Source organism: Anolis carolinensis, chromosome 4, assembly GCF_035594765.1.
Source record: "Anolis carolinensis isolate JA03-04 chromosome 4, rAnoCar3.1.pri, whole genome shotgun sequence".
Classification (NCBI taxonomy): Eukaryota; Metazoa; Chordata; class Lepidosauria; order Squamata; family Dactyloidae; genus Anolis; species Anolis carolinensis.
In genome coordinates, this window is record NC_085844.1 from 73091143 (window position 1) to 73118327 (window position 27185).

At 41.5% G+C, this 27185-nt stretch overlaps 1 protein-coding gene and 1 long non-coding RNA gene across 2 annotated transcripts in view; one reads left to right on the plus strand and one right to left on the minus strand.

The window, feature by feature from the left end:
* Positions 1-664: 664 nt before the first annotated feature.
* On the minus strand, positions 665-7740 carry LOC134298955 (uncharacterized). The gene is made up of 2 exons (XR_010006089.1): positions 7582-7740; positions 665-1481 (listed from the first exon to the last, which is right to left on the minus strand). It is a non-coding gene; the product is annotated as an uncharacterized LOC134298955 (long non-coding RNA).
* Positions 7741-21309: 13569 nt separating this feature from the next.
* nfatc1 (nuclear factor of activated T cells 1) overlaps positions 21310-27185 on the plus strand; it is a 180228-nt gene continuing 174352 nt past the window's right edge. Inside the window, exon 1 of the mRNA XM_008108767.3 lies at positions 21310-21841. Within this exon, the coding sequence (XP_008106974.3) occupies positions 21823-21841 (19 nt within the window). The 5' untranslated portion in view covers positions 21310-21822. The remainder of the gene's footprint in view (positions 21842-27185) is intronic.

A 27185-nucleotide genomic window follows, 5' to 3' on the forward strand; every position in this document is an offset into this window, starting at 1 on the left:
CTACTTCATAGATTTTCACTTATTGCGGGTGGTCCTGGAACCTAACCCCCGCAATAAGTGAGGGAACACTGTACAGATATACTGGATTTAAGACTGGTAAGCAAAGGAAAAATGGGAGGGGAATATTCATATACTGCTATAGCCATGTGACCTAAGATAATCGAATAGAATGAATATGTGAACATTGGTAGAAACACCCTTTTGTCTGAGGTGACTTTGGATGGTGAAAATATTCAAGACCATTTCGAGTCCTGATTAAAATGGATGAATGTGATGTTAATGGTGCCAAACTGAGGAAGGATATTGCATACTGGAGCTGGGATACAGTCCTTGTGTGAATTCAAAATGTTTACTTCTCTAAGATTTACGTGAGCTGGAGTTTTCATTTTACACATGCATATTGTAACCTTTTGAATAAAAAGGTTACTGAAATAGACTGAACAGCTCTTGTTTATTGTGATATAGGAACCTAATTCTATTATTTCCATATTATTTCTGACTCTAGTATCAATGATATGTTAAAGAAGAAACACTCAAGAACACATCTGCTTCATTAACAGGGATGTACCAATCTTAGAGCAAACACATACAAGTCCATGAGACATGGATACCTTAGTTGCTACAACCTGCATGCCTGCAGTCTTTAGGACAACAAAATCCAGCAGACGCACACAAAAATTTAATGAGATAATGTTATTAAAAATTAGATCCCAAAATTATGCATTATGAGAGGCAGCTCCATTGTGACATACAGCGCATCTGCATTACCTTAATAACCTTTCATGAATGTCCTTGAAATGTTGTCTCATCACACCCTGAACTTCAGTAAATGATTCCCCGATTATTATAATCCCTCACAATACACTAGGAGACTCTGGGGGACATACAATGGGCTTGCGTAAGAACCTCTGGGTTATCTAAGTGATCTCTGGAAACACTTCCTCTTCTATGCCACCAAACCAGACCCACTCTTGTGACACCCATTGATATAGCCAACACCTTAAGTGTCCTTTGGTTCTCATGATCTGACATCCATTGTATTAACCAAAGCTGAGATATCAAGACTTATTTCAGCCCATTATCGCTTGCCTCACCACATTCCTTTCTGATCATGCCCTTCTCGGGGGTGGACCAATAAACTGACCCACACTCGAAGTAATCCAATCCCAGATTATTCAGTTTTCCTGCCACAACAAACCAGTGGTGATGTCGGATGAAGCCTTGAACCAACCAGAGAGTGGATCCTAGCTGGACACTTTCTGGACCAATCAGGAGCTGGCGCGAGAGTCTTGAATAGCTGTACAATAAATATGCTATGTATTTGCTATTGTGGTATGTCAGTTCTTTGGAGTGCTGTCTCTGCTGACATCCCCTCTGGCCATTGAGACTAAAGACTCTGATTTTACCTTCAGCCCATCTGTGTTTTATCTGGTTGTTGGAAATTCGGTACCCCAGGACCCAAACCAGTTATTTTAGTGGAGCTGAAATCACAGAACAATAAGATTAAAACAATCCAAACATGAAATGTTTTGGCATAAAATGCCAGATTCAGACACAAGAGTGGAAAAACAGGAGGGAGGGATCAGGAGGGACAGTTTGGAGCACCGATCCTTTTACATCCCATTAATGAACAACCTTGCTTCTTCTAACTGTTCCTTAACATTAATATCTAGCTTCAGACATTCAATCCACTTTGCCTCCTTAATCTTCCTCCTATAAAGATTTAGTTCCAAATAGAGATCTTTATCAGAACTGCTCTGCCAATGGCTCTTCTGGTCTCTTATATACCATGTACCTGCGAAGGAGCTGCTTCCTTTGGGGAAAGTGTATACAGATTTGTTTTGGGTTTTTTCTTTCTTTAAGTGAAACAGGACTCTGCTAGGCAGAGAGAAAAGTGGGTAATTCTTTCCTGTACTTTAGCTAGATTGCTGCTTACTTACACACTGCATGAAACAATTAATTGCATTGTATTAAATGCAATCACCAACAGAGCATAGCTGGCACAGCTCTAGGAAAATAATGTCTGTAGTATTAAGCTACCAAATTTTATATCAATTATAATTTGGGTCATTCACCCACTGCCAAAAACAATCAAATAAAATTTGCCATCTTGACAACCCATATATATACACACACACACACACACACACACACATATATATATATACACACACACACATACATACACACACACACACACATACTGTATTCTATTTTAGCAATAATGCCATTATACTTATGTTTCTCTAGCCTCATCTTCATGATTGTCTGGAGCAGGAGTTCTCAAACTTTTTCAGCTATGGAGCCGTTTTTGGAGCAAAAGCTTCTTGCTGAGCCCCAAGAAATGTTTATATATATATTTAAAATAATTTATATTAAGGAGTTTTAATATATATAGTAAAATAGGGAAAAGAGAGAAGAAAAAGAAGAAAAGAAAAAATATTTAAAAATAAAAATAAAAATTGGGGTTTGGGTGAAAAGGGAGGAAAGAAAGGGAAAAGGAAGAAAGAGAGAAGAAAAGAAAAAAGAAAAAAAATGAAGAAAAAAACCCACATAAAAATAAAAATAGTTGTTGTCCTTCCATTATTCTTCATGGTGGTTATATATGTTTCTTTCTTTTTCTATGCTAGTTTATAGTCCATTTTTCCATTTCCTAACGCGGTAGTTAATAGAATTACATCTAATGTTTTTAGATTGTCCATTTAATTTTATTCTCCTTCAGCCAGTCTGTAAAGGAAGTCCAGTCCATTGCTCTGGTGTTCTTTCCTTGTGATCTTGACAGTAGTGAAGTTACGGTGTCCATGTTCATGATATCTATTACTTTTCTTATCCATTCTTCTTTGTCCGGTATGACATTTAATCTCCATGTTCTGGCGTATACAATTCTAGCAGCAGTGGTGAGGTAGGTGAATAGTTTATCTGTGTCTATTTTCCAATCGAGGTTTGTCATTCCTAATAAAAAATGTTCTGGTTTTAGTGGTATCTTGTATTTTAGTTTTTTTTTTTATTACTTCATGTATATTTTTTCCAGAATGATCTCGCCATCTTACATAACTACCACAGGTGGTAAAAGGTTCCTTCAGTATTCCCACACTTCCAGCATTTGTAATTGGTATCCTTCGAGAATTTAGCTATTTTCTGAGGAGACATGTACCACTGGTGCAACATCTTTAGCCAATTTTCCTTTCACTCAGAAGTGTATGTATAGTTTAGTTTCTTATTCCAGATTGTTTCCCGTTCGTTTATTCCTATAGTTCTCCCGATGTTTTTTGACCATTTAATCAAACATTCTTTTATCTTTTCCTTCTCAGTGCTCCATTCTAAAAGGACTTTATAAATTTTCATATTTTTTTGGTTTTTTTTCTTGTTTGTCATGATATTTTCCCATATTGAGTTTTTTTTAGCGAAGTCTGCTTTCTTATCTTCTTTATAATAGTCTTTTATTTGCCTATATTAGAAATGTTTATATATTGTATTGTACATTACATTTTATACCATGTATGGGCAAACCTTAACAGTATTTCAGAAGAAGACCCCAGGGGCCATCCAGTTCAATTCCCTTCTACCATGCAGTAAAAGCACAATCAAAGCACCATCAACAGATGGTCATCCAGCCTTCACAATATAATAATAATAATAATAATAATAATAATAATAATAATAATAATAATAACAACAACAACAACAACAATAAAGGTAAAGGTTTCCCCTGATGTTAAGTCCAGTCATGTCTGACTCTGGGGGTTGGTGCTCATCTCCATTTCTAAGCTGAAGGGCCAGCGTTGTCCGTAGACACCTCCAAGGTCATGTGGCCGGCATGACTGCATGGAGCGCCATTACCTTCCCGCCGGAGCGGTACCTATTGATCTACTCACATTGGCATGTTTTCAAACTGCTAGGTTGGCAGGAGCTGGAGCTAACAGCGGGCACTCACTCCGCTCCCGGGATTTGAACCTGGGACCTTTCAGTCTGCAAGTTCAGCAGCTCAGCGCTTTAACACACTTTGCCACCGGGGCTCCTTAATAATAACAATAATAATAGGAGCAACCCCAGACCCCATCCAGTTAAACTCTCTTCAGCCATGCAGGAAAAACATAATCAAAGCTCCCCTGGTAGTGGGAAGGAAATAGGGTTTTGGAAGCAAGCAAGGTGGGTTTCCATGGCCAAATAGATATTTAAACCCAGGTTTCTAGAGTCTTAGTCCGAGGCTCAAACTATTACACCATGTTAGGTGAGTTTTCTAGGATTCATATCAAAATGTATCAGATGCCTATATTGCTATTTACCCCATATTGCAAATATTCAGCATTCACTTCTTTAAATGCACCATGTGGCAATTATATCATTAAGGCTGTAGTCCTTAAAACCACTTTAGATCATAAATTCCCTTGATCTGGAATCCATATTTAATCATATTTCGTGGAAACTCACTGATTTATGGTTTCCAACAGAAAGAAAATTGCTGATGAAACAATGGGCATACACAAAAAGAGGTTGTAAAAGAAAGAAAAACTCTATCAGGTCCAGAAAATTGTTTTGGATGGTGTTAAAAATTGGCACCAAAATAAACTGGCTTGAAATTCAATTCCTGCTAGCGAACACAAAAGGACTTCCTCTTCTCCACATGCCCTGATCTCAAGAACAGCTCCAAAGGGCTGGCAAACATATGTCATTGTTTTCCCTGGCAGAAACTACACTGACCCCTGGATCCTTGCCATAGTTCTCCTTAAATATCACGGTTATTTCTTCTTACAACCACACCATAACATACGGCCTGGTCATTTATTTGCACCACAACTGCACTCATTACTCACTCAGATGTAACTCCTCTTATAGTCAGTGGAGCTTACTCTAACAATCTACTTGATGTGTTTAGAATTGTACACTTTCTGTTCTGACAACATTCCTCTTCAGAGTAATGTACAGCCAATTATATATTAGGACAACAGCATTCAGTGCTGTATACAGAACAAAAACTAATATAGGAAAGAACCAATGATACAAATAAATATGAATACTAGAACGGTGGTGCAGCGGGTTAAACCGATGAGCTGCTGAACTTGCTGACTGAAAGGTTGCCAGGTTCAAATCCGGGGAGCGGGGTGAGCTCCTGCTATTAGCCCCAGCTTCTGCCAACCTAGCAGTTCAAAAACATGCAAATGTGAGTAGATCAATAGATACCACTCCAGTGGGAAGATAAGGGCGCTCCATGCAGTCATGCCAGCTACATGACCTTGGAGACGTCTACAGACAATGCTGGCTCTTCGGCTTAGAAATGGAGATGAGCATCAACCACCAGAGTCGTACATGACTGGACTTAATGTCGGGGAAAACCTTTACCTTTACTAGATTGGTTGGTTTGAGAGCTGGAATACAACTACCCTAGATCAGGGATCAGGGTTTGAGTCCCTATTCAGCCATGGAAATCCTCTGGATACAAATCACACTTAAACTGAGGCTGTCATTTTTTAGCCACATCATAAGACAAGACTCATAGAAACAGTGAAAATTCTCAGTAAAAGGAAGGACAGTAGGAAAAGAGGAAGACCACAGTCCTGATGAATAGACTCAACCAGAGATTAAGTCAGGTTAAGATTAAGATTAAGCCAGGCGTTGCTGTGGTTTTTAGTTTGCATATGTATTTATTGATTTTAACTGAATGTTTAATGCCTATGATATTGAATTCTGTTTTAATGTTTATATATTTGTGGATTTTTAATTGTACTGAAATGGTTTTAATGAAAGCCACTTTAAGTCTTCTTGTGGAGAGAAATAGCGAGGTATAAATAAACATAATAATAATAATAACCAGATCTGGCCAGAGCTCTTGAGTGCCAGAGAGCAAGAGGCCTCTCATTCATAGAGTTACCATAAGCCAAAGTCAACTGGATAGCATCAACAGCAACATGTTGCCAACTCATGGCTTGCATCTGGCTCCTCATCCTATGACAACTGTATAACTTAGGACTCTTCCACACTGCACAATTCTAGCACTATTATTCCACTTTAACAACCACGACTGTGTCCTGTGACATTCTGGGATTTATAGTTCAATGAGGCAGCAACGGCCTCTGGCTAAGGATTCAAAATATCCCTCCTTGGACTGCAAATCTCAGGATTCCATAAGATATTGCCATTGTAGCTGTAGAGGAACTGTAATGCTTTAAGTGTGCATTATAAAAAGATCAATGAAGGAAGAAAAAAAGGGGGGCGGGACAGATGTAGTTTACCCAAAGAAAGAAGATGTATCTACATTGCAGATTGAATGCAGCATTGTTGGAAATGACAACCTTCCTCAAGTCTTCTCCAGTTAGATTTATCTATGATCCTGTTGCTTATAAATGCCATTTTCCAAAAAGCATTTTAGTTGCCATGACTGAATGCTGCAGAAACCTGGGATTGGTAGTGAGGTGCCAGCATTCTTTGGGCAAAGGGAGTAAAAGGACGGTGTTGTGATTCCATAGCATTGAGCAATGACAGTGAAATCGGTGCCAAACTGCATTCATTCAACATTGTAGATGCAGCTTGCGGAGAAGAGTGATCTCCACCAAATCTCCAGGTCAGGAGCTGGTGGAATTATTGTAGCAGGAGCCCATGTTGTTGTTGTTGTTGTTGTTGAGGAGGAGGAGGAGGAGGAGGATAAGGTCCACTTCATCAGATTCATTAAATACTACTGAGCCACTCACTTAAGAAATGGCAACCTACTGTGTTCATCACATGACGTAGCCTTCAAGTGTAGGGTAGAGCTATCTTGACGTTAAAAAAGTGTTGCAAAGGGTTATCTTTTCAGATGTTTTCTAAACTGGTTGGCAAGTGACATTTTTTGCCAATTATCTGGATAGAGATGAGCAAAATGGCCAATTCTGTCATGTGGTTGTATTCATTGTTCTCAGCTTTAAAATATGGCGCCCTCGGTGATGCAATGGATTAAACCCTTGTGCCGGCAGGACTGCTGACCAAAAAGTCAGCGGTTCAAATCCAGGGAGTGGGGTGAGTTCCCATCTGTCAGCTCCAGCTTCCCATTCAGGGACATGAGAGAAGCATCCCACAGGATGATAAAACATCTGGGCGTCCCCTGGCCAACGTCCTTGCAGATGGCCAGTTTTCTCACACCAGAAGCGACTTGCAGTTTCTCAAGTTTTAAAATGATACAGTTAGGCAATTGGTGGGAGGGGCCAAAATGCCCCTTTGAGAAAAAGCTCCACCATTATCTTTTGCTCATGGAGAAGGGAAGATCAGTAGTATGTTGTGTTCCTTTCTGTCTCATGCACTTTCTGGAGGCCTTCCTTCCTCCCTCCTTCCCTTCCTCCCTCCCTTCCTTCCTTCTCTGTGTTGTTAGTGTCACATTTTACCTCCCCCAGACACCTCCTTCTCTCCTTCACCTCCTTTGGTCAACCCCAAGGGCCATCTAGTCCAACCCCCTTCTTTCGGCCATGTAGCAAAAGCACAATCAGCAGATTGTGGTTGACAGATGGCCATCCCGCCTCTGAATAATAATAATAATAATAATAATAATAATAATAATGAAAATATGTTCCTAGTTTGCACGTGATATTTCCTGTTTAATTGTGTAGTCCTTACCTTGAAAGTAGTTGTGCTCCAGAAACTTCATTTTTGTGCCCACAAACTATGTTAAATTGGTGGAGACTCTACAAGATATTCCATCATTGAGAAATTAGAGCAAAATTTCCCTCCTGCAAAGACAAAGTTTTTGCAGTTGAATAAACTTTCCCCGTGTGTTTATGATAGAACCAATTAGGAAATGGCATTTATAACCCAGGAAAAAAATCGTAATTCAGGAGAGGAGGTGTTTCTTTTCACAAAGAAAACAGGGGAGAGACAGTGGGCGGAAACAACTTTCTACAATGTGATGGAAAATCAACTGAGAACGTTCTTTTACTTTTTACTTAGCAATTCAGAATTTTTAATATAAATTCTGTTGCAGTTCTGTGGTGATATGTCACACTTATTGCTATGTAAGAGTAAAAGCTATTCTGAGCAACAGTTATTATGAATGATCGGTTTATAAAGCTGAATTTATAAAGGCCCATTGAGATTAAGAAATTTGACTGGCTCGGTTTGGTTGTAAATAAACAGGGAGATAATGCTGTTTTAGGATGGATTGATAATGGTTATGCAAAGAAGCCTCAGCACTCCTCAGACTCAAGCACATCCTCATACCTTTCTGATTCACAACGGATGAATTTCAGTTTTGTGTTACAGTTAGTTGAAAGCTGTGGCGGTGCAATGAAACCTTTGTGCCGGCTGAACTGCTGACCTGAAGGTTGGCGGTTCAATTCCACGAGATGGGGCGAGCTCTTGTCTGTGAGCCCTAGCTTCCCATGCGGGGACATGAGAGAATTGTTGGGTTTCATCCGTGAACAACATAAGTCTCTTGTATCATCAAGTTTCCAGTGCTCAATAAATTGCTAGGCTAGAGACAGGGCTAAGCTGAGGGATTCTTTTCCCCACATTCCTATGCATGTTTTCCCAAAAGGGCTTTGTCTTTCCTCCTGCTGCTAACCACATGCACTAGTCTGAAACGGTGGTTGTTAGAGTGGTCCAGCATTTTTATGTTCTCAAATAATATGCTGTGTCTAGGTTGGTTCCTCGAGTGGTCTGATATGGCTGATTTCTCTGGTTGGGTTAGTCTGCAGTGCCTTTCATGTTCCTTGATTCGTGTTTGGGCAATGCTGCATTTGGTGGTCCCTACCAACCATGTCCACATAGCAGAGAAGTCAGCCATAGCAGAGCACTTGATGAACCAACCTGGACAGTAAATTCAGGACACCTGCAGGGGTGAGAGGATCCCTCTTTGCTGAACGTTGGATTCTCTTAGTGGGTCTATAGATCATTTGTAGGTTGTGTTTCTTCATCAGCTTCCCTATGTGGCCAGTGGTTCCCTTGATGTATAGGAAGAACACTGGGTGGATCTTTGTCTTTACTCTCATGGCTTGTTCTTGAACTTGCAGCTCTTCTGATGTCTGTGGTAGAGTATCAAGGAGTATCCACATGAATCAAGGAACATGAAAGGCACTGCAGACTAACTCAACCAGAGAAGTCAGCCATAGCAGAGCACTTCATGAACCAACCTGGACACAGCATATGATTTGAGAACATAGAAATGCTGGACCACTCTAACAACCTCCATGTCAGGCTACACAGAGAAGCCATTGAAATCCACAAGTATGTGTGCAGTTTTAACAGAAAAGAGGAAACCATGAAAATGAACAAACTATGGCTAGCAGTATTATTATTACAGTAGAGTCACTTATCCAAGCTAAACGGGCCGGCAGAAGCTTGGATAAGCGAATATCTTGGATAATAAGGAGGGATTAAGGAAAAGCCTATTAAACATCAAATTAGGTTATGATTGTACAAATTAAGCACCAAAACATCATGTTATACAACAAATTTGACAGAAAAAGTAGTTCAATACGCAGTAATGTTATGTTGTAATTACTGTATTTACTAATTTAGCACCAAAATATCACGATATATTGAAAACATTGACTACAAAAATGGCTTGGATAATCCAGAAGCTTGGATAAGCGAGGCTTGGATAAGTGAGACTCTACTGTATTTTTTAAAAACTCTAAAATCAGGACAGTAAATAAAGAACAACACTCTGAAAACTGGGGAAATCCAGAGAAGAAACAATCAGGGCCAGTTAACATCTCCCAACAAAGGTTTCCCCAGGCAGGAAACAGCCAGGTCTTAAAGCTGCCAGGATATTCAATGCTAATCAAGTGGGCCAATTGCAACATTCACACTTGCCTCAGGCAGACAAAAGTTCTTTCTCCCACCATGGACATTCCACAGATATATAAACCTCTCTTGCTGAGTTTCCAATAGACTTCACAATCTCTGAGGATGCCTGCCATAGATGTGGGCGAAACGTCAGGAGAGAATGCTTCTGGAACATGGCCATACAGAAAGCCAAAGAAAGAAAGGTCACCCAAAGTGCACTTGATATTCCGAGGGAATATTGCATGCTGGAAACAGCGTGGGCTTGCCTCTTGGACACGTTATAATTCAATTAAACACCCACTTTTCTCCACAACAGGGCAGAAGGAGTTCCATGGCGGAGGCGTCTCTTTGGCCTGGCCTTCTCCTGACCACAAGCCTGGGGTTGTCTCAATGAAAACGGCAGCCCAGAAGGAGTAGCAGCGGGCACCTGGAAGGCGAGGGAGGCCACGGCCTAAAAATAGGGTTGTTTTCTGTCCTCGAAGCTCCTGGTTCGTCGACCCAAAATGAAAGGTTGGCTTCTCGGCCTCAACCTCTGTATGTGTGTGTCTCTCTCCTGGCTGCGTCTGTCAACAAACCCGAGGGGCAGGAGGAGGAGGAGGAGGCCTCTCCCGCCCCCTCCTCCTGCCGGGAGAACTCCCTCCGCCTTGGCTGCCCGCCACCGTGGTCCCGGCAACGGCATTAAACAGGAGGCAACAGACGGGGGATTCCGTCATTTCGAGCGGGAGAGAAAAAAGGAGGCATTGAGAAGCAGGCAGGCAGGCAGGAAAGAAGAAAAGCGAGAAGCAGCAGGAGGAGGATGAGGCGCTCGCTGCCTCGCTCCCCGCAGCAGCCGCAATCGCCCGCCTCAAAGAACCCGCCTTCTTCACAGCCTCCCCTCAATCATAACAACCACCATAATAATAAACTCCAGAGGAAAGGATGTTGAGCTGGTCGGGAGAGGCCCGTGTGCGCTTCGACGGGGATGTCTGGGTCTACAATAATACCGTTTGAATGGCGTTGTATGGTCAGTGTAATGCTGTGAAGACCCCTGTCATGCTCATATGGGTCCACACAGGCCTGTAGCCGGGGGGGGGGGGGGGTGTTAGGGGTTCAACCCCTCCCCCGAAATTTTTCAGGTTAAAAAAAAAACCCTGGTTTACTCATGAATTTTAACTGATTAACCAAGTCCCCATGCTACCCTGTTTCCCCGAAAATAAGACATCCCCAGAAAATAAGACCTAGTAGAGGTTTTGCTGAATTACTAAATATAAGGCCTCCCCTGAAAGTAAGACCTAGCAAAGTTTTTGTTTGGAAGCATGCCCAACAAACAGAACACCAGAGTATGCGGGATTGGTAAATGTACATACCATAAAGTGTTGTACATGGAAATAATGGTAATAACAAGAAATTCTTGATAGGATTCACAGTTTATCTGGTTATGCTGGTTTATGATGACATCTACTGTACAACATATAATGTCCATTTTTTGTTCAACAATAATAATAATAAATAATAAAACTTTATTTATACCCTGCCACCATCTCCCCACGGGGACTTGGGGTGGCTCACATGGGGCAAGGCCCGACCAGCACAATTTACAAAAACAACAGCATAAATATATTGAACAATATACAAAAAAACACACAGTAAGACAATAAAACAAGAGTTAATACAACAGTAATAATATCAATCAACCACCAAGTACAATTCAGTTGACTTCATTGGTGAGGGGGACTGCAGCAGCAATATAAAATATAAAATGTAATTCAATAAATAAATAAATTCAATAAATAAATTCAATAAATGTGAATTCTTCTTCATGGAAAGACAAGACATCCCCTGAAAATAAGACCTAGCGCATCTTTGGGAGCAAAAATTAATATAAGACACTGTCTTATTTTCGGGGAAACACGGTAAGTCTATGAGATGCAAAAAATTAAGAGTCCCTCCAGAACTGCAAGTAAGTACTATCTCAAGCAAATATTGACAGGCTTGTAGTGGGATTTAGGGGTTCAAATCCCTCCAACCCCCAATTTTTTTTAAAAAAAAAAAACCCCAATTTTTTTTTCTGGCTATGGCCCTGAGTCCACACTACTATATAATGCCTTTGAATGGTCAGTGAAGACCCATGTCATGCTCATATATATGGGTCCACACTGCTACATAATGCTGTTGAATGGGCAGTGAAGACCCATGTCATGCTTAGATGTTGTTAATCTGGGAAAAAATGGCAAAATAAATTACAAATAAATAAAATTGAATATATGACCTACTGACAGACCCCACCTGGACATGGAAAGCGCCTTAAATGTATATTTAAATGTATAATTATGTATATTTTTAATGTATATTCTTAATTTTATTGTAATTTTTAATCTTGATGGATTTTTAAATTTGATGAAAACTGTTTTTTGATGTGTATGTTTATATTGTAAGCCGCCCTGAGTCCCCTGATGGGTGAGAAGGGCAGGGTAGAAGTGATGTAATAATAATAATAATAATAATAATAATAATAATAATAATAATAATAAATTGACCCTTTCCCACTAGAAACATTGGAAAATAAGGATAAGATATTCACAAATCTAATTAGGGCACTGAAGGAAAACGGTATCAAAAGGATTGGGGACATCATGAATCCCAAAGGAGAAATATTAAAGTGGGATAAAATAAAAGACGAATGTGGTCAAGGGAACTGGATAGCATGGTTAGGTCTGTCGAGTAAAGCTCAGGCCATGAAAAGAAGTAGCTGAAACCCCACTGGATAGAATAATTAAAAGGAAAATAGAAATAGATAAAGGAATGATTGGGCTATTGTATGACGAACTAATCACCTTAATTTACAACACAAAAACAACCCTTATAGATAACTGGAAACAGGAAAAAAAACTTTACTGATAAATTAATTGGGTCTTGGATTGATAATACAGTAGAGTCTCACTTATCCAACATAAACGGGCCAGCAGAATGTTGGATAAGCGAATATGTTGGATAATAAGAAGGGACAAAAGAAAAGCCTATTAAACATCAAATTAGATTATGATTTTACAAATTAAGCACCAAAACATCGTTATACAACAAATTTGACAGAAAAAGTAGTTCAATACGCAGTAATGCTATGTAGTAATTACTGTATTTATGAATTTAGCACCAAAATATCACGATGTGTTGAAAACATTGACTACAAAAATGCGTTGGATAATCCAGAATGTTGAATAAGCGAGTGTTGGATAAGTGAGACTCTACTGTATTCATAAAATTAAACATATAAGGATTAAAGAACCCTAAAGGAAAATAATATCCAAATGGTACAGAACCCCTCTCCAATTAGCACACATAACGGGAAATACTTCAAATAAGTGTTGGCACAACTGTGGGGAAATAGGTACATTCTCCCACATGTGGTGGGACTGTAGAAAAATTCAGAACTTTTATAGAAAAATAAGAAAAATAATGGAAGAAATAATAGGGAAAGAATTAATATGGGATAAAGCCAGATACATGTCTCTCACAGTAAAGGTAAAGGAAGATAACAATAATTGGACAGAGATCCTAAAATATATGACAGCCGCAATGCCAGCCACAATAGCCCGAGGATGGAGGGACGATACAAAATGGGATGTAGAAACCTGGTGGGCTTATATGTCAGAATATATAATTAATGACTTCATCAATCAAAAGAAAAAATATATATACAAATAGCCTAAAAGATCAAGACTGGTTCAGGAAATGGACTGCGCTAATTGACAAAATAGACGGAGACGAAAGATACAGCACCTTGAACCAGGCGTTCCACACGGTTAAACTGATGTATTGACAATATTTTGAATTGCTGTTCCAGGGGGGTGGGGGGTATGGGGGGGAGAGTGGGGGTGGAGGGTGATACATTTCCAAGGACTGTTTAAAATGTCATTTAAGGAATAGTTACTTTTGGAATAATGTATACTGAAATAACTCACGTATGGCAAAAAATAGTTAATTGTTGGGATGTATCAAATAATAATAAAAAAAGATGGGTCCACACTGCTACAAAGAGCTGTTGAATGGTCAGTGAAGTCCCATGTCATGCTCATATGGGTCCACACTGCTACATAATGCCGTTGAATGGGCAGTGAAGACCCATTCACGCATAGATGTGTCCACACTGCTATACAATGCCATTATATGGTCAGTGTAGACCAGTTATTCCCAACCATTTTTTGACCAGGGACCACTTGACCAGGGTCCACTCTCCAACATTAGTACCAAAAGGGGTTACGAATCAGTTTTTGGTCAACTTTAGATTCTGTTAGGTTATCTGGGGTGCTGAATCATAAAATTGCATTGGGTAGACCATATCAGCTCTAGTTTCTGATACAGAACATATGCCATCCAGTAGTCACCATCTGCTCACCCACAGAAAACCATATTTAAAAATCTAGAGCTGATGTGATCTATCCAATGCAATTTTCTGAATTAGCATCTCAGATAACCAAACAGAATCAGCACCCCAGATAACAGAACTCCAGTAACAAGCCTAAGAACAAAGACACCAAGGGGGCCCCACTTCCAGATGCCACATGAAATGGCTCCACTCGGGATGGGAGGAGGAGGAGAAGCAGAAATCAGGAGGCTTGTTGTAACGCCTGCCTTTCTTGGGTAGTCGGCCCCTCCCCTCCCAATATCCCTGTTGCCTGTGCACTATAAAAGGTTTCACAAGACCACTTGCTCTAGTTGCAACGGTGTAGTAACAGTGAGTCCGTGGACCATATTTTAGTTCTTGGGGACCACTGGTGGTCCACGGACCACAGGCCGGAAACCACTGGTGTAGAGTGAATGCAGTGTGGCACTAAGTGAACTGTTGTGGCTCAAGTGCTAAGAAACCCTGAGAGTTGTTGCTGCCTTACCAAGTCTTAAACCTTCTCTGCTAAAGAGTGCTAGTGCCTCACCAAACTACAAATCCCATAGCATCAAGCTTTGGCAGTTAAAGTGGTGTCAAAGGGCATTCATTCTTGCGTGTGGAGATGCACCCTGAGTATCTTGCTCAGTTGTTTATCCACAAGTACAGCCCTGCCAAAGCCTGACATCACTTCAGTCAAAAACAGGTCTGTAGGAGGAACTACAAAGCTGGAACCTCTCCTGTCCCGTCCCCCCCCCCCAAATAATAATAATAATAATAATAATAATAATAATAATAATAATAATAATAATGTGAGTTTTCCGGGCTGTATGGCCATGTTCCAGAAACCTTTGACAACATAATAATAATAATGTTTATGTATACCCCACTTTTTCTCTCCACAAGGAGTCTCAAAGTAGACTAAAAAAGGAAACACAATTACTTAGTCAGCAAAAAAAATATTTATAATAATAATAATAATAATAATAAAACTTTATTTATACCCCGCCACCATCTCTCCGCGGGGACTCGGGGCAGCTCACATTGTTACAAAAGTAACAACACAAACACATTAGCACAATATAAGGTTAAGGTAAAGGTTTTCCCCTGACGTTAAGTCCAGTCATGTCTGACTCTGGGGGTTGGTGCTCATCTCCATTTGTAAGCCAAAGAGCTGGCGTTGTCCATAGACACCTCCAAGGTCATGTGGCCGGCGTGATTGCATGGAATGCTGTTACCTTCCCACCGGAGCGGTACCTATTGATCTACTCACATTGGCATGGTTTCGAACTGCTAGGTTGGCAGAAGCTGGAGCTAACAGTGGGCGCTCACTCTGCTCCTGGGATTTGAACCTGCGACCTTTCGGTCTGCAAGTTCCGCAGCTCAGTGCTTTAACACACTTCACCACCGGGGCTCCTTTAGCACAATATACACAGGTTAAAACAAATATAATTTAATCAAATAAGTTATTTATGTATTTACTAGCTTTGCCCAGCCACGCGTTGCTGTGGCCTATGCTTTCAGAGTGTTGCTCTTTATTTACTGTCCTGATTTTAGAGATTATATTGTTCTGTATTATTATTAATCACTTTGAATGCGATTTCCTGCTTCTTGGCAGAATGGGGTTGGACTGGATGGCCCATGAGGTCTCTTCCAACTCTACTATTCTATGATTCTATGATTCTATATCACAGTAATTATTACATATTATATTTATAATCTTATATTATCTGCTTAGAACTGGATTATATGAGGCCCCTTCTTCACAGCTGTATAAAATGCACACTGAAGTGGATTATATGGCAGTGTGGAGTCCAGATAATCCAGTGCAAAGCAGATAATATAAGACTATAAATGGGTTATATAGCTGTGTGGAAGGGCCTTGAGTCTACACTGCCATATAATCCAGTGCAAATTAGATAATCTGTGGAACAGGCTGAGGCCTAAGTCTGCCTGTCCCCTGGGCTGAGTTGGTTACTAGGAGACCAAGTGGGCAGAGATTAGTCCTCTAACTGGCAGCAATTGGATAAAAACAATTATTGCTCTCCCTCTAATTAGGATTTTATTTTTATTTTCTTTTTGTTGTATCAACCTAGAGGCGTGGATGATGGGTTGTGTTGTCAAATTTCGAGGTTGGGGGGCCTGTAGTTTGGTTGTTTTGTTGGTCGCTGTGATGCCATCACTCATTTATATATATAGATTTACAGTATTTATATTCCGCCCTTCTCACCCCGAAGGGGACTCAGGGCAGATCACAATGTACACATACAAGGCAAAAATTCAATGACATATGAACATAGAGATAAAGACAGAGACACAGAGGCAATTTAACCTTCTCCAGCTTCCAGCTTACTGAGGGTATGCTTGATTCCAACCACAGGGAGAGCAGCTGCTTCATCATCTACTGTGCTGCCGACTTCCTCATTCCAAACGCTGCTGGACAATTTTTATGGTGTCATAAATTAGTTAAATTAGCCTCACCACATAGTGGTACCTAAATTTCCTACTTGATAGATGCAACTATCTTTCAGGTTGCTTAGGTCAACAATGTTATTTGACTCTTGTTTGGGCGCTGCGTTTGATGGTCCCTATGTATGCTTGTCCACAGCTGCATGGTATCCGGTAGACTCCTGCCGAGGAGAGAGGATCATGAAAGAACATGAAAGAACATGAAAGGCACTGCAGACTAATTCAACCAGAGAAGTCTGCCATAGCAGAGCACTTCATGAACCAACCTGGACACAACATATTATTTGAGAACACAGAAATGCTGGACCACTCTAACAACCTCCATGTCAGGCTACACAGAGAAGCCATTGAAATCCACAGGTATGTGTGCAATTTTAACAAAAAAGAGGAAACCATGAAAATGAACAAAATCTGGCTACCAGTATTACAAAACTCTAAAATCAAAACAGTAGATAGGAACCAACACTCTGAGGGCAGAGGGCAGCTAATGACTGAACAAAGGATGCCCCCAGGCAAGAGACAAAAACCTTTCCAATGCTAATTAGGGTGATTAACTGAAACCTTAATGCTGGCTTCCCAGTGACAAAGGACTCTTGCCACACCCTGGACTCTACACAGATATATATTCTTTCCTTTCCTTACTTAGTTTATCCATACCTCACAACCTCTGAGGATGCCTGCCATAGATGTGGGCGAAACGTCAGGAGAGAATACTTCTGGAACATGGCCACACAGCCCGAAAGACATACAACAACCCTGTGATCCCGGCCATGAAAGCCTTCGACAACACATATGACAGCTTCAGTTTAGTCACCTTAGCTTCTAGGAAGAGTCAGACCTGATTTGCTCTAAGATCCATTTATCAATCTTTTTAACAGCCTTTCCAGCACCACATGTCTAATGTGATCTACACTAAGAGAAAACTGTGTGTGTGCCTTCAGGTCACACGTTCACTTATGGCAACCCATTAGTTTCATAGAGCTTTCTCAGTCAAGGAATCCTCAGAGGCAGTTTGGCCAGTTCCTTAATTTGAAATATAACCTGAAGTGGTTATATAACCTGAACCTGGTATTCATTGGTCTTTTCCCATCCAAGTGTTAACCAGGGATGCCCCTGCTTAACTTCTAGGAAACAAGAGGGGTGTTGTTACCATAAACCCAATATCCCAAGATCCTAACTAATTTGTCTCCATTGCAGTCATGGAAATTGGGTGGGCTTCCAGACATTTTTTGGGCAAATTCCATCATTGTTCACCATTGGCAGCAGAGGGTCGCGTGATTCCCAACATATGTACCTATTAGTTATTTGCTATGATTTTTTAAATTATCATCTTTTATTTATCGAGCACCGTCAATATGCATATACTGTAGTTGATCTATGGCTTTTGAAGTCCATCCAAGTGCTAGTTAAACTTAGAGGAGCAAAACAAGAGAGTAATCGGGAAGAGGAGGCCAGATGTAGGATATGAAGAGGAGACAGCACTAAGGACGCAAAACAAACAAATACAACTAGCATGTCACAAGTATCATATGACTGTTGCTCACACACACAGTCTAGTCTAGCACATGTGTGCATGTCTTCAAATCTCTTGTTGATTTATGGCACTCCGTGAATTTACCTGGAGCTAAATCCCAGGATGCACTGTACAATTAATGTGGTTTGGCACTATTTTACCTACCATGGTTCATGGCTCATAGAAGCTGTAGTTTCACAAGGTCTTTGATTTTCTTTGCCAAAGAGAGCTGGTACCTTACCAAATGACAAACCCCATGATCTCGTTGCACCCAACACTGGCATTAATTCTGCAGTGTAGATGCACCCAGGCTCTGGATGGACATTTGGCTGGGTTTAGGGGAATTGCATTGAAATCAATGGTCCTATTGCTTTCTCTAGGTCAGTCAATAAACATTGTGGCTCTTTACCCATGGAGTGCATAGCAATGCTTGCAGTGAGCCTGGATCCAACTCCAGTGTCTTGGGCTTGGATTGACACTGCCAGACAATGAAGTTTGAACTGCATTATATGGGTTTACACTGGTTGTATAATACAGTTCAAACTGCATTATTTGTCAGCATAGAATGAACCTTTGCAGAGACACCTTCCAAGCATAATGCATGCTTAAGTCGCTTCTTAAAACATGTATATAGCACAGTCGAACACATGTTAATACATAAACACGTGTGCCCTGGCCTTTGTCCTTCTTCTTCTTGCAATTCTACAAAAGCTTGCTCAGCTATGAACCTTCTTTGATACTTTGAGGAGGAGGAGGAAGAAGAAGAAGGGGTTCATAGAATCATAGAGTTGGAAGAGACCTCCCTGTCGAGAAGCAGGAAAATCGCATTCAAAGCACCAATGACTGATGGCCATCAAGTCTCTGTTTAAAAGCCTCCAAAGAAGGAGCCTCCACCACATTCCAGGGCAAAGAGTTCCACTCCTGAACAGCTCTCTCAGTTAGGAAGATGAGGGGAAAGAAGACAAGGAGGAGGAGAAGGAAGAAGAAGAAGAGAGGGGAAAAGAAGAGGAGCAAGAAGAAGAAGAGGAAGAAGAAGAGGAAGAAACTGAAGAAGAGGAAGAGGAGAACCAAGAAGAAGAAGAGAAGGATGGAGAGGAAGAAGAATAGAAGACGAGGTGGAGGAAGAGGAGCAAGAAGAAAGAGAGAAAGAAGAAGAGGAGAAGGAAAAAGAAGAGGAGGGAAAAGAAGAAAAGGAGGAGATGGAAGAAGAGATGGATGAGGTGGAAGAAGAAAAAGAAGAGGAAATAGAGAAAGAAAAAAAAGAGAAAAAAGAAGAGGAGAAGGAAGAAGAGAAGACCAGAAGGAAGAAGCAGAGGAGGAAGAGAAAGAAGAAGAGAAGGAAGAAGAGGAGGAGGAGGAAAAAGAAGAAAAGAATGAAGAAGGTCAAGAAAAGGAAAATGAGGAGGAGGAGGCGCAAGAAGAAGAGGAAAAGAAAGAGGAGGAGGAGAGGAGGATGAAAAAGAAGAGGAAGAGAAGGAAGAAGAGGCAGGGAAGGAAAAAGAAGAAGAGAAAGAAGAGGGGCAAGAAGAGGAGGAGAAGAGGAGTAGAAGGAAGAGGAAAAAGAAGAGGAGGAGAAGATAGAGGAGCAAGAAGAGGAAAAGGAGGAGGAGGAGAAGAGGAGGAGGAGGAAAAGGAAAAAGAAGCAGAGGAGGAGGAGAGAATGAGAAAGAAGAGGAGCAAGAAAAAGAAAAGAAAGAAGAGGAGAAGCAGAAGGAGGAGAGAAGGAGGAAAGGGAAGAGGAAAAAGAGGAGGAAGAGGAGCAAGAAGAAGAGGAGGAGAAAGATGAAGAGGAAGAAAAGGAGGAGGAGGAGGATCAAGAAGAGGAAGAGAAGAAGAAGAGGAGAGGGAGGAAGAGGAGAAAAAAGAAGCAGAGAAGGAGGAGAAGAGAAGGAGAAGGAAGAGGAGCAAGAAAAAGAAAAGAAAGGAGGAGAAGTAGGAGGAGGAGAGGAGGAGGAAAGGAAAGAGGAAAAAGAAGAGGAGGAGGAGAAAGATGAAGAGGAAAAAAGGAGGAGGAGAAGAAGGAAGAGGGAAAAGAAGAGGAGGAAGAGGAGAATGAAGAGGAGGAAGAAAAAGAAAAGGAAGAAGGAGGTGGAGGAGAGGAGGAAAAGGAAGAGGAGGAAGAGGAGAAGGAAGAGGAAGAAGAGGAAGCAGAAGAGAAGGAGAAGAGGAAGAAGAGAAGGAGTAGGAGGAACAAGAAGCCGCCTTATCCTCCCTCCCAGTTCCTTCCTTTTTTGAGAGTTGCGATGAAGGAGACGGGTCTGCGCGTTTCCTTCTTTAACCAAGTCCAGAAAAAAATATTTATTTTTTTAAAAAAAATTAAAAACATATTAAAACCTATTGTCAAAGACTGCAAAAAAATCGCCTCCCAACCCGCGCATTTTTTGGCCGTGGGTGAGGCAAAGCAAGAGAAGGACCGGCAAGGCAAAGTCAGGCCAAGGAGGGAAGAAAAGAGGGAGGAAGGAGCCGAGTTCACAGACGGCTGTTAAAACCCGGCAGACGTCTTGGCCTGGCTTTGGAGGGAGGAATCCCCTCCGAAAAGGGGGCGCGGACGGAGGCCTCTCTTGGTCCAGGGCCACGACCTCCTGCTTCCAGACCCTCTTTCTCTTCGGCACTGTCGAAGACTTGCAATAAAACCAATTTTAAATTAAAAAAAAAAAACATTTACAGAACAATAAAAAAACAATCTCCACAAATCACACCGAACTCAAGCTCTTCGGGGTCTGTTAGTCATTGCTCAGGGACGGGGATTTTCCTTCCTGCACGCTTGCCAAAGGGATGCTCTGGTCCAAATTTCCAGAAGCGGGGGAAGCCTGAGCAAAAAAAAGAATTTAAAAAAATGGAAACTTAATGATTTCAGCATGCATGGAGTTGGAGTTCTTTTCTTTTTTTTTTTGAACTTTTCTTTCCTTCCACTTCTCTCTAGTCTCTGTATTTATTTGCCGCACGCTCCTTTCCAAAAATTAGAAGCTTTTTTTCCCCCGGGATGGAAGCGGAATAATCCGAATTGGAGCCGGGAGCGGAGGGAGGGGGCGCCTCTTGGCAGAACGGCCCCAGTGATTCCTCCCACCGGACGCTCCCCCCTCGGCTGAGAGAGCCAGAGGAGCCCCTGACCGGGTCTGTGACGTCACGAGGACCTGATGGGCGGGGCTGGGACCGGAGGGGGGGGGCAAAGAGGAGGGGGGGTGTTTTCCAGCTTTAAAAAGGGCGGCCGGGCGCGAGCCGCCTCTGTGCGTCAGAGAGAGAGAGACAGGCAGAGAGAGAGAGAGAGGGACTCTTCAAAACTTCCCTGATGCAAAGGAAAGCCTTGAATCAGAGGCGAGAGAAGGAGGCAGAGCGCCAGTGAGGAGCTGCTGCTTCGCGCCTTCCTTCTTTTTGGAGCAAGAACCCCCTTCTTTCCTTTCTTCCCCCCCCCCCCCTTTTTTCCCATTCAATGCTCCTCTCCATGACGTCTCCCTGGGCTCAGCTGCTTCAACTTGAGCACTGATACCATTCTGTTTACATAGACACCCAAACCTAGCAGCCGCATTAAAAGAGAGCTGTCAAGTCTCTTGGGTCAATCCCACTTTGGTGGGACTGCAAAAGGGAGACTGAATCAACCTCTTTGCTCCTTCTTCCTTCCTTTCCTTCCTTGCTCCTTTCTCCACACCAACGGATGCCAAGCTTGTGAAAGAAAAGGAAACTTTCTCCGGCTGCCTTGCTTTCCTTCCAGCTCCTGTGGCCACCCAACAGCAGCATGAAGTCGGCGGAGGAAGGTAAAAAGAGGCGTCATTTCAATCACAACATTGGATTTTCAGACTTAACTGGGTTGCTGTGAGTTTTCCGGGCAGGATGGTGAGGTTCCAGAAACGTTCCTCCTGACGTTTCACCCACATCTATGGCGGGCATCCTCAGAAGTTGTTGGAAACAAGAAGTGAACCTCATCACACTTGAGCTTGGATCCACTTTAAAGACACTTTAGGGAGGGGGCTTTAAACAGCTCAGCCAAACGGGTCCTGAGCCCCAGCAGACTACAAACCCAGAGGCAGAAACCAGATTTAAAGTAGATTCATGCTCTAGTATGATGAGGCAAGAGGACTGATATACATCAGTGGAAAGTCCAGGGTGGGAGAAAGAACTCTTATCTGTTGGAAGTCAGTGTGAATGTTGCAATTAATCACCTCGATTAGCATTGAAAAGCCTTGCAGCTTCAAAGCCTGGCTGCTTTCTGCCTGGGGGGAATCCTTTGATTGTTTCCCTGATTGTTTCATGTCTGGAATCCCCCAGAGTGTTCTTCTTTATTTACTGTCCTGATTTTAGAGTTCTTTAATACTAGTAGCCACTAGATTTTGTTCATTTTCATGCTTTCCTCCTGTCTGTTGAAATTGTCCACACGTCTGTGGATTTCAATGGCTTCTTTGTGTAGACATGGTGGTTGTGAGAGTGGTCCAGCATTTCTCTGTTCTCAGATAATAATATGCTGTGTCCAAATTGGTTCATCAAGTGCTCTACTATGACTGACTTCTCTGCAATGCTTTTCATGTTCCCTGATTTGTATTTGGGCAATGCTGCGTTTGGTGGTCCCTATGTAGACTTGTCCACAGCTGTGTAGTATAAGGTAGACTTCTTCAAAGGAGAGAGGATCCCTTGTCCTTTACTGAATGTAGCATTTATTGGATTTTGTTAGTGGGTCTGTAGATAGTTTGTAGGTTGTGTTTCTTCATCAGCTTCCCATACATCAAGGGAACCACTGACCGTATAGGGAAGCTGATGGAGAAACACAACCTATCTACAGACCCACTAAGAAAATCCAACAAATGCTACCTTCAGCAAAGGACAAGAGGGGTCCTCTAATCAAGATGATTAATTGAAACATTCTCACTGGCCTCCAACAGACCAGAGTTCCTTCTCCCACCCTGGATCTTCCACAGATATATAAACCCCACCTGCCTAGTTTCCAACAGACCTCACAACCTCTGAGGATGCCTGCCATAGATGTGGGCTCAACGTCAGGAGAGAATTCTTCTGGAACATGGCTATACAGCCCGGAAAACTCACAGCAACACAACAAAAGCTATACATTGGATTTTCAGACTTAGTTTGCCTCCGTTTGGGAGGGACTAGGCGAGGAGGAGGAGGAGGAGGAGGAAGCCGCGTGGGCGGGAAGCGGTGTCCCCCTGGTGTTTCCCCAAAGCCGCCGGGAGGTTTCTCGGCTGCGGCTCCCGGCCAATAGGGGTCTCCCCTCGCTGGCCTTAGGCGCGACGGAGGCGGACGTCGCGGAGGACTGCCTCGCCAAGCGGGCTCTCTTCTGGGGGGGGGGGGGGGGTTAAGAGAGGGCAGACTTCAGCCTCCCCAACCGACGAAGAGACCGACGAAGAAGAGAAGGGAAAGCTGCCTGGAGCGCAGAGGAGGAAGGCAGGCATGCAGGGACCGCCTCCTGAAACCCAAGGAATCCCAGGACACCGTGGAGTTACAGCAGCAGATTAGGCGCTGCTGCATAGGCAGCCCCCAAGCTACAAGCTGTTGGGGAATCTGAGCTGTTAGGCGCAAAATGACCCTCTGTTGGGGTGATTCCACCATAAATATAACAGAGTACCTGAAGTAAATTTCACAACAAGCAAAAATTTACCTGTGTTGAGCTGGGATAAGCTACTATTCCTTAAAATGGCTTAGGATTGCACAGTCAGAACTTTAGGTTCCAAAATATTTATTACTGAAGTAAAAAAACAACAACACCTACTTTCTTGATAGAAAAGGTCTTGGGGCTAACTAGCTGACTAAATGTCATCTTTTAAAGAGGTAAAAGGGTTTTTTAAAAGTCTATGCAGATACATTTTGCCTAGAGAGATGCAAAATGTGCGTCCTCATAGAAGAGAGAGGCCATGTACAGTAGAGTCTCACTTATCCAACATTCTGTATTATCCAACACAGTCTGCCTTTTATCAATGTTTTTGTAGTCAATGTTGTGATATTTTGGTGCTAAATTCGTAAATACAGTAATTACTACATAGCATTACTGCGTATTGAACTACTTTTTCTGTCAAATTTGTTGTATAACATGATGTTTTGGTGCCTAATTTGTAAAATCGTAACCTAATTGGATGTTTAATAGGCTTTTCCTTAACCCCTCCTTATTATCCAACATATTCACTTATCCAATGTTCTGCCGGCCTGTTTATGTTGGATAAGTGAGACTCTACTGTATAAATAGTTGTGTGCATTTGTATGGAATCACTGTTCGTTTCGTTTAGTTTCATTCATTTTGTAACAGTTTTGTATTTGTCCCCATTTCTGAAAATGGGGCACCTATATGCATAGAATTTCGGTCTCGCTTATGAAAAAATGAATTTTTTTAGACCATTGGCGGCAATGGGAGGGCTTCCGAGGCTCAACCCCCCCCCCCCCCGCTTTGTTTTTGGGCTAGAGGGGTGAAAATTGCCACACACAGAGGGAATTTCGACCCCCTTTAGCCCACCAACTTTTAAAACGTTTGAATCTTCCCCAGAGTGCTATTGTTGTTATTATTATTACCATTATTAACACCCATTGGCACGCATCAGCTGTCATGAGGAAGCCAACCTCTCTCAGACTCAACTTAGGATCTCAGAATAACTATTATTATTATTAATATTATTATTAACACCCATTGGTACACATCAGCTGTCACAGGGAAGCAGCCCTCTCCCAGATCAGCTTAGAGTCCCAGAGTTGTTGTTGTTATTATTATTATTAACACCCATTGGTACACACCAGCTGTAATGGGAAAGCAGCCGTCTGTCAGTACCTGCATATTGTTACGCAGCCCAAAACAAAAGGAAAACGAAAGCAAGCATGGTGACAGTGCAGCTTTCTCTTTCGTGTCACTTTTTGTTTAGTCTGAAAATGGCATCTTTCGTTTTGTGCATCCGAATGGACGATACTAAACGAATAGACGAATGAAACAAATGAAACAGAGGCAGGTTGGTCATCTATCGGGGGTGCTTTGACTGCGATTTTCATGCTTCTTGGCAGGGAGTTAGACTGGATGGGCCACGACTCTCTTCCAACTCTATGATTCTATAGGTAGAAACAAAAGCAGAAGACTGAAAAATGCTGAAAGGCCACATGGTCAGCCCAGGGCAATAAAACTTAAAAAGGAAGTTCTCTTACAGAATTCCATTACTACATCATCAAAGAGGGAGAGGAGACAGTGGCTAGCAGTAAGAGGAAAGACAAAGCACTTTTGGGAAACCTACATAGAAATGTGGAGAAAGGAATAGCTCAACTTAGCCCTGCCTCTAGCGTAGCTACTCATTGAGGACTGGAGACTTGATGACACAAGAGACTTGTGCAGCCCAGGGATGAAACCCAACACAAACAAGATAGGTTATGTAGGTTTGATCTTAAGTTGAATTTGTATATAAGTCTGAACAGGGACATTTTTAAGTGTTACTCCAGCCAGTCTATTTACCTAACAAGTACAGGCATGGGCAAACTTCGCCCCTCCAGGTGTTTTGGACTTCAACTCCCACAATTCCTAACAGCCAGTTAAGATGCACTCTCAGATGATCTTATGCATAATGTGAGGATTTGAAATAATAGTGAAAGGACCTCTTGTGCAAAAGTTTATGGAATTTCTAGTAGAAAAAGAGTTTCGTAGAGCCCTAGGATGCTTGAGTACTAACTGGTTTGGAAACTACAACCTAATTAACGTATTTTGGAGCACAGGAAGAAATGGATTTAAGCAAATGGTTGGCACAGCCCTATGTCTTGTTTAGAAGGATACACAGTTCAATCCTATGTCTTGCTTAGTCCTATTGCTTCCAATAAGGCTTATTTCCAAATATGTATGTATAGAGGACTATGACCCACACGTTTTCTTAAATTCAGTACTTAATGCAATTGCCTGTCTTCAGCAATTCTGTTAAAATCAAGGCACAAAACCTGCACTTCAAACCTGCTGCCCCAATCTCTATTGAGTTGGCTGACATGACAATATCTCTAATACAGATTATCTGTAGTAACCTACTTTTAAAAGAGGTACATGGGAAGAAATGCCACCTTTATTGATTTAAGTATTAGTAATAATAATAATCATAATATTCTTATAACCTGTCACCATCTCTCCAAAGGGACTTGGGGTGGCTTACATATGGGACAAAATGCCCACAAGACACAAATACAAAATACCCATTGAAACATTAAATGACACCATGCCACTTTGAAAGATTTAGTAATGCTATGATATAATAATATAAATATATGTGGATATTGCAGTGTAAGCACACCTTTTGGAGCTGACATGGTGCTATGGAATGAAAATATGGAAAACCAGGGTTCAAATCACCTTCAAAAGCAAATCACTTTTGAATAAATTTCGTCAAGAAAATGCCATAAGTTTGCCATAGGTCAGAGTGAGCTTGATGGTACATAACAAAGTACATGGATATGTGGCAATATGTTACATAGACAGATACATGAATGCACATGACACTCAATTGCTTTTTTTCTATAAGATTTTCCTTAAATCTTATATATCTTTAAAAATAATGATCTCATAACAAACTACATTTTAATTATAACTTATGTAAACATTTACATCTTTTAGCAGATATAGATAATTTGTTGGTAGTTCCTATGTGGTTTGGTGCAGTTTGGAGTTGTTTGAACTGTAACTTTTCATAGTTTGTGGAAAGGACATAATCTTTGGTTGGATTATGTAAAATGCTTTACTTCTGTTTATTTAGAAGGTAATGGTAAAATAATGCACAGCTTGGTGGGTTCATTTATACAGAACACTTATGGTTTTCTCATGAAAATGCTACTACTATGGCAAGACAGACAAGCGGTCAACAAACAATAAAATTTGATTTATGTTTTTGAATTAAGAAGCCTTGCTGAGTTCAATTATGGATATTACTACATACATGTTTTTAGCTGTAAAACACACTTTCCTGGGAGCAAATAGAACACAATTTATTTCTGAGTATGTATTCCTTGCCTAAGAAAACTCTATGACATTTATGGGGACACCATAAGTTGATGGGCAACTTGAAGTCACACACACGTTATTGCCTTATGCATCTTTTCTTACTGGCAATGCTACTGCCAAGTATATTATTTTACAGAAACCATATTTCC